This window comes from Corythoichthys intestinalis, chromosome 17 (assembly GCF_030265065.1).
Source record: "Corythoichthys intestinalis isolate RoL2023-P3 chromosome 17, ASM3026506v1, whole genome shotgun sequence".
NCBI lineage: Eukaryota > Metazoa > Chordata > Actinopteri > Syngnathiformes > Syngnathidae > Corythoichthys > Corythoichthys intestinalis.
In genome coordinates, this window is record NC_080411.1 from 32,598,336 (window position 1) to 32,613,148 (window position 14,813).

Below are 14,813 nucleotides of genomic sequence, written 5' to 3' on the forward strand. Positions count from 1 at the left end.
TTAAGTATATCTTTTCACGGGACAACACTGACAAAATGACACTTTGACACAAGTAAAAATAGTCTGTGTGCAGCTTATATACGTAATAGAGTTAATTTATTTTTCCCTCAAAATTACTCAAAATATAGCCATTAATAGCTAAACCCCTGGCAACAAAAGTGAGTACACCCCTATGCAAAAACGTACGTCCCTAAATGTCCAAATTGAGTACTGCTTGTCATTTTTTATATCATTTTATATCATCATTTGCCCGTCTCATCAGACCATAGGACATGGTTCCAGTAACCCATGTGCTTTGCTGACATGTCTTCAACAAACTGTTTGCGGGCTTTCTTGTGTACCGTCTTCAGAAGAGGCTTCCTCCTGGCATGACAGCCATGCACACCAATTTGATGTACAGTGCGGCGTATGGTCTGAGCACTAACAGGCTGACCCCCCACCTCTTCAATCTTTGCAGCAATGCTGACAGCACTCCTGTAATGAATCACATGACATTTTGGAGAGAAAATGACAAGCAGTACCCAATTTGCGTGTTTAGGGATGCATATGTTTTCATACGGGTGTATTTACTTTTGTTGCCAGGAATTTAGATATTAATGGCTATATTTTGAGTTATTTTGAGGGGAAAATAAATGAACTCTACAGTCCCTGACAAAAGTCTTGTCGCTTATCCATTTTGTAGAAACAATTGCTAATAACCTGAATTTTTATTCAATTGGTTTCATAAATGGCTCATATGAAAGCTAAGACCCTCCCCAATGATGTTGAATGTACAAAAATATATTTGTTTCACTGAAAAAAGATTTATAATTTAATGAAGTCAAATTTTGGCCACAACAAAAGTTTTGTCGACTACAGGAAGTAGTGTGAAAATTCAACAAAAAATGTACTTCAAATACAAAAATTTGTTATATAACATAAGCGAATTAAGTAGTGGTGCTGTGAGATCCAAATTTCATATTTTTTATGACTTCCATGGGCTTGAAGAACTGCATCCATGCAGTTCGGCAAGCAATTTATTGATGAAGTCATCAGGAGCATCAAAGAAAGCAGTCTTGCATGCCTCCCAGAGTTCATCAACATTCTTGGGTTTCGTCATCCATGCTTCCTCTTTCATCCTACCCCAGACATGCTCAATGATGTTCATGTCTGGTGACTGGGCTGGCCAGTCCTGGAGGATGTTAATCTTCTTTGCGTTGAGGAACTTTGAGGTAGAGATTGAAGTATTCCATGGAGCACCATCCGGCTGCAGAATTTGTCCCTTTTTATGGTTAGGAATGTAAGAGGCAGCTAAGATTTGTTGATTTTTCAGACTATTTATGTTGCCTTCCACTCTGCAGATTTCTGGCACACCCCCATACTGGATGTAACTCAGACCATGATTTTGCCCCCACCAAAATTCACTGTTTTCTGAGTGAATCTCAGATCGATGCGGGCTCCAGTAGGTCTCCTGCAATATTTGTGGCGACTGTGGTGTAATTCAATGGAGGATTCATCTGAAAAATCCACCTTTTGCCACTTTTCCAGCGTCCATCCTTTTGACAGGCTGTCAAAAGGCCGTCCGTTCGTCTATCCATCCGTTTGTTCGTTTGTTCATTGATTGATTGATTGATTCATTCTCTGCACTACTTCATCGTGATGAGGGTCTCAGGAGATCTAGAGCACCTTGAACTGGTTCCCAGCCAATCACAGGGCACAAGGAGACTAACAACCATTCACGTTCACATACATACCCAGAGACAATTTGGTGTGTTCAATTGTCCCTGCATGCATGTTTTGGAAATTTGGAATGAAACCGTGGTACCCAGAGAAAACCCTCACAGGCAAGGAAGAAATGCAAACTGCACACAGGAAGGTCAGTGCTGGTTTCAAACCCTTCATCTTCAAATTGAGAGGCATGATGTTAACCAGCCACCTCCCAATTCAATTAATTCAATCAAAATAAAAACAGGCATCTGTCCATTTTCATCCTCTTTGGAACGTCGTCTGGACTATGACATTTTCGCGACTCAAACAAAATCTTCTTTCCAATTACGACGGGGTCGTAACTTGTTGGCAAAGACATTCTCATTGATTAACGGTAGCACACGTGAAAGGGAAGATGATCAGGTGTGATTGTCTCCATGGAAAATAAATAGGGGCTCAGTGTACAGTTCACATGTAACATTGTAAGTTCCCATGTTGCCTCTAAAGTTGATTTTGGGGGTGACTTCAGGAGTGATTTTAGAGAAGTCAGATGTGCCAGATCAGTCTTAAATCAATCAAATGTGAATGAAAACACTAGAGGTGGGTAGTAACGTACAAGGGCGTAGGTTTGGACTTAACATTGGTAGGGACGATATAACAGAATAACCTGCATGTAGACATTTTCTGGGGATGGACATGAATAAGACCAAACAGAAGAAATAATGCTTCCTTTCTGTAGATTTTTTTGTCTCTTGCCAATATTCAATGATTTTTTTGGGGGGGTATTTCTTTGACTTAATGTGGCTATGCAACAGGTTATAGTATCGATCGGGTCCGATCACGTCATTTTCAAAGTATCGGAATCGGCAAAAAAATATCGGCTATGCCTTTTTTTAATATATATATATATATATATATATATATATATATATATATATATATATATATATATATATATATATTTTAATTAAATTGTTTTCTAATTGTATTTAACGTTACAAACATAATATGTTACACTCATCCAGAGTCTTTAGTTTAGGCTTAAGGTAGGGTTATCAAATTTATTCCGACAACGGCGGTAATTAATTATTTTAAAAATGTATAACGTTAAAATATTTGACGCAATTAATGCATGCGCTGCACGACCCACTCACGCATTGTCGCGCTCAATCGGTAATGGCGCCGTTTTACCTATATAGAGAGATAAAAGGCAGCGTTAAATGAGTAGAGTGAATTTTGGCAGCCTTTGAGGCATTTTTTTAATTGGCTAAAGCCTTACAATCCCTCTCCCTACGATTAGAAATATCATGGGAAGCAATGTGGGGAAGCAAGGTAGCAATTGATCTTTTTCTTAACGCCTTATTTTATTTCCCAACGCAGAGAAGATATATCAATTCGTAGCACTACGCACAGTCATGGGTCCACTTCCCATCATGCATTTGGGCATGGCTACAGTATCATTTACTGAAAGCTCAACAAATACACAAGATGGCAATATTTAGTCACAATATACAAAGTCACAAGTCTTTCTATCCGTGGATCCCTCTCACAGAAAGAATGTTAATAATGTAAATGCCGTCTTGAGGATTTATTGTCCTAATAAACAAATACAGTATTTATGTACTGTATGTTGAATGTATATATTCGTCCGACTTTTATTCATTTTTTTCTTAATGCATTGCCAAAATGTATATGATCGGGAAAAATTATTGGGAATGATTGGAATTGAATCGGGAGCAAAAAAAAGCAATCGGATCCGGAAATATCGGGATCGGCAGATACTCAAACTAAAACGATCGGGATCGGATCGGGAGCAAAAAAACATGATCGGAACAACTCTAGTACAGTATAATAATAACAGTTCATATAGATGACTTGCTGAGGAAAAAAACATCGTTTGACAAATAAAAATAAAGCAGATGTAGGCAGTTACTCACAATGTTACTAATTACTTGAGTATTCTTCTGACCAAATATATTTTTTAAACTTGTACTTGAGTACATATTTTGGATGACTACTTTTACTTTAGTAATATTATGTTGAAGTAACGCTACTCTTACTTGAGTACAATTTTTGGCTACTCTACCCATCTCTGGAAAAAAAACAAGACTCTTGAAAATTGGATTAATTGACTGCCAACACTCTCAGGTAAATATATTTGATGCCTATCACTGTCAATGGCAGCGTGTGAGTTAAGAAACGGAGAGGGCCGAATGTACTAAAGTGTGCCCATCATTCCTGTAAACACACACGTAATATGATAATATTCAGTGATGACATTTGTGTATTTCAAGGAGTTAAAGGTTGTGGATCAGGATGTGGACCCAACACCAGTTGAGTTGCAGCAAGAGAACCTTCAGCCGCCAGATGCTTCAGCAGAAGATCAAGCTACTGCAGAGGAACCAATTCCTGAAACTGAAAGTTCTCACACACCCACAGCTACAACAGCTCAGCTGGTTCATCAGCCTAGTGATCCTCAGACAGTCAACCCGGACAATCACAGCCGGGTTTACACCCTCCCTGAAAATTACAGAGCCCTTGGCGGAGATTTACGTGCTGGATACGGCAGCCTGTCTCGTGGAAGTACAGCCCTGCACGGCTACTGGCCAAGCAAAAACTTCCAGCCTGGGGCACACTTCACGTTGCCCTTCCTGAGGGACAGCTACACTTCGGCAGGATTCAGCAGCCCGGCAGGTGACGAAGGCCTTGGGGACCGGACGGAAAACGCAGTGGATGTGAGAAACGATCATCCGGCAGCGACTTATGCCACTTTGGGTGGGATTCACAACTTCAGGCCCATTACGACCATGGAGCTCCTTAGGGAGCCTTCCAGAACCAGGTAAGGAAAGATTGAGTATTCTAGGAGACAGATATAAAAACTGCAGCAGAATGTGAATGCTATCTGACTAAATCACAATGATAAGTAAAAAAATACACCTTTCCTCTATTTATTGTTAGACAAAGATTTTTTTAACAAAATAAGTTTTTGGTTTTTAGGCTTGCATAGAGCACATTGCATTAGCCCTGAATCCTTCATAAGCTCAACAGGCCCAAAAAGTTCTCTTTACTGAAGCCATGGATGAGTTGGAGTATCTGCTGCATCAACTACGTAATTGTTGACATAAAGAAGTGCCTTTACTTATGAATGACTTACGAGATTTTCATGATACTCAGATATTAGGGCAATTTTTTGCTATGATTTACAAGAATAACTTCAATTTGAATGACAATTAGCCTTATTTTTGTAATGTGGGGCTTAGACTTCACTATCAGTTGACGGAACACAGGGCTGGGGGCCTATTTTCAAAAACTTAAAATTCAAATAGTTTCAAAACCAAAGCCGCTAGCGACCTAAAACCAAAACAGGCACCTCCCTTAGGCATATATGAGTTTCCATGAGCAGCGACATCATAAAATGCAAAGTCATTCCCTAATAGAATCCTGATTCATTATTTTTATATACAACTGTAACAAAACTTAAAATGGCTATAAAATTCTCAAATTTTAAGATAAGTGCACAAAAATAACCAAATGCAGAGATAATCACCTATATTTCCATATTTTCAGGATCAATATTAACATATCATATAAGTGTGTAAGTAAAATATTATCCTGAAATGCAAACAAGACAGATCCTATTTCATTTCATTCAGAAAAAAAAGAATCACTTATAATTTAATGTAGATGGAAATGGGTTGACAAAAGTCAGGTCATAGACTTCACTATCAGTTGACGAGACACGGTGCTTGGGCCGATCTGTAGGGGGCCTATTTTCAAAAACTTAAAATTCAAATATTTTCGAACCCAAAGCCGCTAGCGACCTAAAACTAAAACAGGCACCTCCCTCAGGCATATATGAGTCACCATGAGCAGGGACATAAAAAAAATTCAAAGTCGTTCCCTAATAAAATTCCAATCATTTCTCTATATAGTATAACAAAACTTAAAATGGCTATAAAATTCTCAAATTTTACGTTAGATGCACAAAAACCACCAAAGGCAGAGAGAATCCCCAATATTTTCAGGATCAATAGCAATATTTAACATATCATATATGTTTTTGCCCAAAATAGCAACCTAATTTTTTTTGTTTGTTTAGTGCGTAAGTTTTCAACAGCTAATAAATCACTCAATTTTATATAAGAAACTTTATACTTGAGGAAAACATGCAGAATCACCTTAACTAAACTCACCAAAAGCAAAATTTGCATTTTTCTATCTACAGTCACAACTTATTTAGGTTTATTTCCGATGTTACTATTGCCTCTGCACGTCTTGCAGGCTATCTGGCCATCCTCATTTTTATATTGAAATGTTACATAAAAAAAAAAAAAAAAAAAAAAAAAAAAACACGTATAAGGCGATTTAATTTTTTTTTTTTTTTAATATGGACGCAGAAATGTCTAAGTTACCACTTTTTTGCCCCCCCCCAAAAAAAAAAAAAAAAAAAACGGGCAGTTGGCCGAAAATTACCCGGTCGTTTGGAATGTAAACTTACGCTACTGTGTATGGACACAACATGGCGGCCATCACAAAACCAAGAGCTTTTGAAGTTGATAATTCTTGTAAATAAATGCATAATTTCTATACATATGAGCACAGAACAGTATAGATTCTTGGTTAAAAGCAAAAAAAAAAAACGGGCAGTTATCATTCATTTTACACAAATATTTCAAGCTAAAATTACGCTATTGTGTAAACCTAACGTGGCGGCCATCACAAAACAAAAAGCTTTTTAAATTGAAAATTCTTGCAAATGAATGCGTACATCCTGGAATTTCTATAGATGTGAACATAGAACAGTCTAGATCAGGGGTGCCCAACTTTTATTGCACCACGGACCTGTGTGATTTGAGTCTTTTTTTTCATGGACCGGTGTTCTGTCAAATTTTGCACCCTTATAAAATTTGAAAAATATAAAACTCCCAAAGCTTTTGTGGCGGTGAAAAAGCCCTCTTTTATATTCAATTGGACTCTCAATGTTATCCAACAGTGCTAAAAAACTACTTACATCATAAACATACATGTGCAACACGAAAATTGCATGTGTTAAGCGCAGGGAAAATATAACTCACCCGCTAAGTCAGGGGGAGGCCTGAGCTTGTTTCATTGAAACGAGATGGTCCCATCAATGTGTGATGGGAGATTGAGAGAAGCCCGCTTCACAAAGATAAGATGTTGGAAATTGTAGCACGGTTTTCAATGCTCTCCTAGCGATGTCAGGATATTCCGGAATTACTTTAATCCAGAACCTCGGTACAGTTGTTGTCTCAAATGTACGTTTAAGGTCGGCGTCATTTGTGATCTTTACAAATTGATCCTCCTGTTGCACAGACATGCTCGAAACACTCGGTTTATTCACAAACTGGTCACGAATCCATCGCAGTTCGTCTATCTTTAGTGATTGGGAAGTAGCGTAGATTTTGTTTTCCTTGAGGTTCTAGGCTCATCTTCTCGCTCGTCAGGTGCCCGTTTCCCCGTAAAAAATCTGTCCAAAGACGTCTGTTTTTCACTCATTCTAGTGTGAGGCCAGGGCCGGCCCAGCCTATACGCAGACTATGCAGCTGCTTAGGGCCCCTGACCACTAGGGGGCCCCCAATCTGGCAATTGTTTAATTTATATTCTATTTTGTTTACTACAGTTTGCTTTATTTGACTTTTGTGAGTTTTGATACTTGTTTACAAGCTTAAAAAAATATGAGTTCCTTAATTTCTTTCTTTCCTCTTTTAGAAAAAGGTTTGGCGCTATCTACTGTAAGTATTGACAATCATTTGGGGTGAGAAGTTTGAAGTATGCAGTGCAACAAAATCTGATTAATATACAAAATATGGACGTATGGATTGGATTGCATGTACGGGTTTCACAGTACACTGTGACGAAATGGTGGGCCAAAAATATGGGCCCCTTTGCATTATTTTGCTTAGGGCCCCCAAATGGCCTGGGTCGGCCCTGTGTGGGGTTAATTATTTCCGGGAGCACATTATTATCGAGGACAAGCGCACATATATATACAAAACAAGATGTACTGCTAGCAGTCCAATCAATGGATATCTATGATGACCTTCCATCCTGTAGTATTATATCTAGAGTAGACAGGGATACTGGTGTGTTAAGGGGCATAGGAAAGTTAATTTGGCCATTATGCAGTCGTTAATAAATTATTATTACTTTTGTGGCCCGGTACCAAATGCGCCACAGACCGGTACCGGTCCACGGCCCGGCGGTTGGGGAGCTCTGGTCTAGATTCTTGGTTAAGAGCAAAAACAAACAAACAAACAAACAAACAAACAAAAAAAACAGGCAGTTATCATTGATTTTACGTAAATATTTCGACTGAAATAATAATAATAATAAGTTTTTTCCATGCATTTTTTTCCACAAAGTGCATGCATGGGGCTTTTTTATATAATAATTACCTTATATTCTCGACCAAATATCTCTTGAGACACTCCTGCCTGCATGTATGCAGTAAAACTTCCATCCTTTTTCAACCTTAATCCAGCGTTTGAACGCAGCGTGTGTTTGAGTTTATCACAGTGAATGCCAAATGTTCTGCCTGGGTCGGCCCCCAACTGGAAGGCGTGATGCAATGTTTGTGGGAGCTGCCTTGTCAACTGATGGTGAAGTCTATGTGTGGGGACATGCACAGTGGTGCAAAATGCAATGCAGGTGTAAGGTATTTTTGTGCCAGCACAGGCCACTCTGCACATGCTTTAGAATTTAGAAGACTGCTCTGCGTCAATGTAGATGTAGTGGTGCAGCGAGGGTGTCCTTGCAGCTACGTCAGGAGCAAGTGACGGGTTCGTTTACAAAAGACGCACTTTTCACATTGTCACATTGTCACATTGCAAGTTAGACTGCTTAGACACACGAAACAAAGATAAGCAGCTCATCTCGACATCAGTGTGTTGCATTCAAAACTATGTGAAAGGTGTGCGTGGAACCTTCTGAATTAGAAGGGTTAAAAATGAAACTAAGGCTCTTTGAATCCTAAGTGACATGCCAGATAGCAGTGCTGAAAGCACTGACTTATTCCCTTTGCACATGCGGTTTATGTATGGATTTCCCAAAAGTCTCTTGTGACCCCTGGCTTGACTCCGGGACAAGTACAGGTAGTCCCCGGTTTACGAACTAGTTCCGCTCCTGCGCTGGTGAAGTAACCCAGATTTTTGCGTAAATTGGAAGTAACTCTTTAAATACCTCCTACACCCTCTAAATTAAAAATCCTAAAACATGTATTATACGTCATTGTACTGTCCTCGCCAAGACGTTGGAGCTAAATCCTAGCTAGACAGCGAGCTAAGCCCAGAAATGATGAAGTCAGACGTCCGTGTGGTTTGCTGACTTCATTCAGCTGCTCATGACATCAACACTTGCAGAATGAAACTAAAATAAAATGAGATTAAATCAGTCTCATCTTCAATAAAAGCAATTCAAATTTGCGTTTACAAGTAGCTGCTGATACAACAATAACAAACGATTTGTATGTATCGGTTAGCATCCGCACATCATCAAAAACAATCACATAAACTCGCCCCAAGTATTCGACCACAATTAAAAACGCACAATAATCAAAAACAAGCACATAAACTCGTCCCAAGTATTCGACCACAATTAAAAACGCACAATAAACAGTACAACAGGGGTTACAGTATATACAGCCGTCGCCTCTGGATGCTTCACTTAGCTGCTTCCTCATGTGTGCGTGTGCAGTGTGTGCGGTGGGCGGGTGTGTACATGCTCTCGCGTGCGGAATTACAACCTGCTCTACGCTTCCTGAGCCAAAATAAAAGCATGGGCCTACACCACAACACAAAAGTCAACATTAAAAAAAAAAAAAAAAAAAAGACGACGAGACTCAGACGTCATAAAGTCAAAGTCATCTAAGTACGTGTACGTGTACATCGTAACCCGAGACGACCTGTATAGTTTAGTCCGATTTGAGTTTCGACAGTGAGACAAAAAAATTATGTGCATGTTTTTGTACAGTGTATGTATGCAAATCTCCATGCACAACTGTATATTTTAATGAGGCTTTGTATCACCATTCCCTCTGTTCTTCCTTTTTATCTCAATCCCTTTCCTGTCTAGTTGCATTCTTTGAATAAACAACACAGGATAAAAAAAAATACAATAGGAGTACACCAAACTCCCGTGTGCATATTAAGACTGTTACAGTCTTTAACACTCATATTTACCATTCTCCATGTCTACATAGCTGAACAGAACAGGTTAAAAATATACAGTGGTACCTCGACATACGATCCCTTTGACACACGTTCTTTTCGACATCCGACGTTAAGTTAACGATTTATGACAGCGCCGCAGTTTCTTTTGTTTTTCCGCAAGACGGACGCGCGATGTATTTTCTTGGGAGAGAAATCAGCATTGGTCCCAAGGTTAGTGCATGTAGTGAAAAAAGGAAAAAAGTGACGATTACCATTGAAATGAAGATGAAAATGATAGAAAAATATGAGCAAGGTGTGCGCGTCCTTCAACTGGCTCGACAATACTATGGTCTCGATGGTCCTCCTCCGACCTCCGTTTGCCAGTCTTTATACAGTGGGGCAAATATGAATTTAGTCAACCACTAATTGTGCAAGTTCTCCACTTGAAAATATTCGAGAAGCCTGTAATTGTCAACATTGGTAAACCTAAACCATGAGAGACAGAATGTGGAAAAAAAACAGAAAATCACATTGTTTGATTTTTAAAGAATTTATTTGCAAATAATGGTGGAAAATATGTATTGGGTCAATACCAAAAGTTCATCTCAATACTTTGTTATGTACCTTTTGTTGGCAATAACGGAGGCCAAACGTTTTTGGTAACTCTTCACAAGCTTTTCACACACTGTTGCTGCTATTTTGGCCCATTCCTCCATGCAGATCTAGAGCAGTGATGTTTTGGGGCTGTCGTTGGGCAACACGGACTTTCAACTCCCTCCACAGATTTTCTATGGGGTTGAGATCTGGAGACTGGCTAGGTCACTCCAGAACCATGAAATGCTTCTTACGAAGCCACTCCTTTGTTGCCCTGGCTGTGTGTTTGGGATCATTGTCATGCTGAAAGACCCAGCCACGTCTCATCTTCAATGCCCTTGCTGATGGAAGATTTTCACTCAAAATCTCTCGATACATGGCCCCGTTCATTCTTTCCTTTACACAGATCAGTTATCCTGGTCCCTTTGCAGAAAAACAGCCCCAAAGCATGATGTTTCCACCCCCATGCTTCACAGTGGGTATGGTGCAATTCAGTATTCTTTTTCATCCAAACACGAGAACCTGTGTTTCTACCAAAAAGTTCTATTTTGGTTTCACCTGACCACAACACATTCTCCCAGTCTCTTCTGGATCATCCAAATGCTCTCTAGTGAACCACAGACGGGCCTGGATGTGTACTTTCTTCAGCAGGGGGACACGTCTGGCAGTGCAGGATTTGAGTCCCTGGCAGCGCATTGTTTTAATGATAATAGCCTTTGTTACTGTGGTCCCAGCTCTCTGTAGGTCATTCACTAGCTCCCTTGTGTGGTTCTGGGATTTTTGCTCACCGCTCTTGTTATCATTTTGATGCCACGGGGTGAGATCTTGCATGAAGCCCCAGATCGAGGGAGATTATCAGTGGTCTTGTATGTCTTCCATTTTCCAATAATTGCTCCCACAGTTGATTTCTTTACACCAAGCGTTTACATATTGCAGATTCAGTCTTCCCAGCCAGGTGCAGGTCTACAATTTTGTCTCTGGTGTCCTTCGACAGCTCTTTAGTCTTGGCCATAGTGGAGTTTGGAGTGTGACTGTCTGAGGTTGTGGACAGGTGTCTTTTATACCAATAATGAGTTAAAACAGATGCCATTAATACAGGTAACGAATGGAGCCTTGTTAGACCTCGTTACAAGAAGTTAGACCTCTTTGACAGCCAGAAATCTTGCTTGTTTGTAGGTGACCAAATACTTATTTTCCACTCTAATTTGGAAATAAATTCTTTAAAAATCAAACAATGTGATTTTCTGTTTTTTTCCCCAATTGTGTCTCTCATGGTTGAGGTTTACCCATGTTGACAATTACAGGCCTCTCTAATCTTTTCAGGTAGGAGAACTTTTGGTGGTTGAATAAATACTTATTTGCCCCACTGTAAGTTAAGGTGACAATTTTTATTGTGGTAACATCGTCAAAGAAATCGCCAGCTTCGTCAGGTCTTTAACACTAGAATTACCATAGGTGTCCCATTTTGGGACAACCTAGGATCATCCCCAAGGGTGTCCCATTTTGGGACAGCCTTATAAGGAGATCCTCCACCAAGCCCATCTCATTTCTACCCCTTGGCCCACCTCCTGGCCCACCCCTTGGCCCGCCCCTTGGCCCACCCCTTGGCCCACCCCTCGGCCCACCCACCCCTCGGCCCACCCCTCTGCCCACCCCTTGGCCCTTCAAACGAAGCAATAAGGAGGGCTTGAAACCATCAGCCCTAAGAATTGGGACTAGAGCCTAGTTCGGGCCTAAAAAATCCAGCCCGACCCGACCCGACCCGACCCGACACGGCCCGCTGGTATTGAGGCCCGACCCGGCCCGAGCTCGATCACTTAAACTAGATTTGCAGGCCCGAGCCCGAAAAACCCGACTTTTTTTTTTTTTTTTTTTTTTTTTTGAGTGACGCGGAAAAAACGCAGCAGCAGCAATTTATTTTCATTTCTTCGAGTTGGCAGAAAAAAACGCAAGTTTTCTTAATGTTTAAATAATCTACATATCTTTTTTAGAATTATCAAAGCATTCACACAACGAAATAACGCTGGGAAAGTTTGTTAAACATATTTCTCAGTGTGTGGGATATTGTTTTCACATGGACGCGCCTCTCTGACAAGGAAATGAAAATGAGGGCGGCGGCTCGGCCATGCGCAAACGGCCGCGGGAGGACAAGAATAAAGAGCGGCCGGCGCCACGGCGTTCATGCACACGCACAAGCAGAAGCGCAATACAGAGATCCTGCTCTCCATTTTTTTTTTTTTTTTTTTTTTTAATAATTTATTAGTCCGGCATGGCGGCCCGACCCGAACTGACCCGAACGTGAATGCTTAAAATGTGGGCCCGACCCGACCCGACATTCGGGTCGGGTTCGGGTTCGGGCACAAAATCTAACCTCTAGTTTGAAAGTAGCATGGCGCCCATCCCCCATTCACTGATAATGGCCGAACATTTCCCTCCCACCCCCTTCCACAGCGAACGGCTGAATTGCTAGTAAAGAAAAAGTAGCCTGACTTGGGAAGGTTTTGCCCTTACTTTTGCATTCAAACACATTTTGCTTTGTTTTCAAGTGACTTTTTCTCGATTGAAAATATATATTTTGATTGAAGGAATTTTTGGGGGGGGCGCTTGACCAAGAAATAAACAAATCTAGCTACTAATTTATCAACCTCAAAGCTGTGAGTGATTCTAAAAAAATATAAAAACATATCAAAAGCAAAATAAAGATTCCAACACAAGAATATTTTTGTCTGTCTTTATTTTGGGGCAACGTTTGCATTCAAACCAATTTTGCTTTAACTACTGTTAAAAAATCCTCAGAAGTTTAGCAGTTTATTGTCAAGTAAGAAGTAACAGTGTCTGAAAGTAGCATGACGCCCATCCCCAATTCACTGACAATGGCTGAACATTTCCCCCCAACCCCCATCCACAGCGAACGGCTGAATTGCAAGGTAAAGAAAAAGCAGCCTGACTTGCAAAGGTTTCGCTCTTACTTTTGCATTCCAAAAACATTTTGCTTTGCTTTCAAGTGATTTTTTTTTCTCGATTGAAAATATATATTTTGATTGAAGGAACTTTTTTTTTGGCTTGACCAAGAAATAAACAAATCTAGCTACAAATGTATCAACCTCAAAGCTGTGAGTGATTCTAATAAAATATAAAAACATATCAAAAACAAAATAAAGATACCCACACAAGAATTTTTTTGTCTGTCTTTATTTTGAGGCAACGTTTGCATTCAAACCAATTTTGCTTTAACTACTGTTAAAAAATCCTCAGAAGTTTAGCAGTTTATTGTCAAGTAAGAAGTAACAGTGTTTGAAAGTAGCATGGCGCCCATCCCCCATTCACTGACAATGGCTGGACATTTCCCACCAACCCCCATCCACAGCGAACGGCTGAATTGCAAGTAAAGAAACAGCAGCCTGACTTGCAAAGGTTTCGCTCTTACTTTTGCATTCCAAAAACATTTTGCTTTGCTTTCAAGTGATTTTTTTTTTTCTCGATTGAAAATATATATTTTGATTGAAGGAACTTTTTTTTTTGGATTGACCAAGAAATAAACAAATCTAGCTACAAATGTATCAACCTCAAAGCTGTGAGTGATTCTAATAAAATATAAAAACATATCAAAAGCAAAATAAAGATACCCACACAAGAATTTTTTTGTCTGTCTTTATTTTGAGGCAACGTTTGCATTCAAACCAATTTTGCTTTAACTACTGTTAAAAAATCCTCAGAAGTTTAGCAGTTTATTGTCAAGTAAGAAGTAACAGTGTTTGAAAGTAGCATGGCGCCCATCCCCCATTCACTGACAATGGCTGGACATTTCCCACCAACCCCCATCCACAGCGAACGGCTGAATTGCAAGTAAAGAAACAGCAGCCTGACTTGCAAAGGTTTCGCTCTTACTTTTGCATTCCAAAAACATTTTGCTTTGCTTTCAAGTGATTTTTTTTTTTCTCGATTGAAAATATATATTTTGATTGAAGGAACTTTTTTTTTTGGATTGACCAAGAAATAAACAAATCTAGCTACAAATGTATCAACCTCAAAGCTGTGAGTGATTCTAATAAAATATAAAAACATATCAAAAGCAAAACAAAGATACCCACACGAGAATTTTTTTGTCTGTATTTTGAGGCAACGTTTGCATTCAAACCAATTTTGTTTTCATTCAAGTGACTTTTGTTGTTTCATTATAGTCATCGTGCAAAATACATGTCTCAGCGGTGGTGGTGGCGTATTCTGTCTGGGCTGTCATAACAGGGTTGGCACTCCGTTGCTGTCTCCTTCTTGCATTTGCCACAGGTGTACCTGTAGCAGTGAACACATCTGCTTGGTTGCAGAGTTCCGTGAGCATTCAGCTCTAACTTGACACTTGGCTCT

At 39.8% G+C, this 14,813-nt stretch overlaps 1 protein-coding gene across 1 annotated transcript in view; it reads left to right on the plus strand.

The window, feature by feature from the left end:
* arvcfa (ARVCF delta catenin family member a) overlaps positions 1-14,813 on the plus strand; it is a 69,341-nt gene that overhangs the window by 17,780 nt on the left and 36,748 nt on the right. Inside the window, exon 3 of the mRNA XM_057819204.1 lies at positions 3,981-4,525. Coding sequence (XP_057675187.1) covers positions 3,981-4,525 — 545 coding nt within the window. The remainder of the gene's footprint in view (positions 1-3,980; positions 4,526-14,813) is intronic.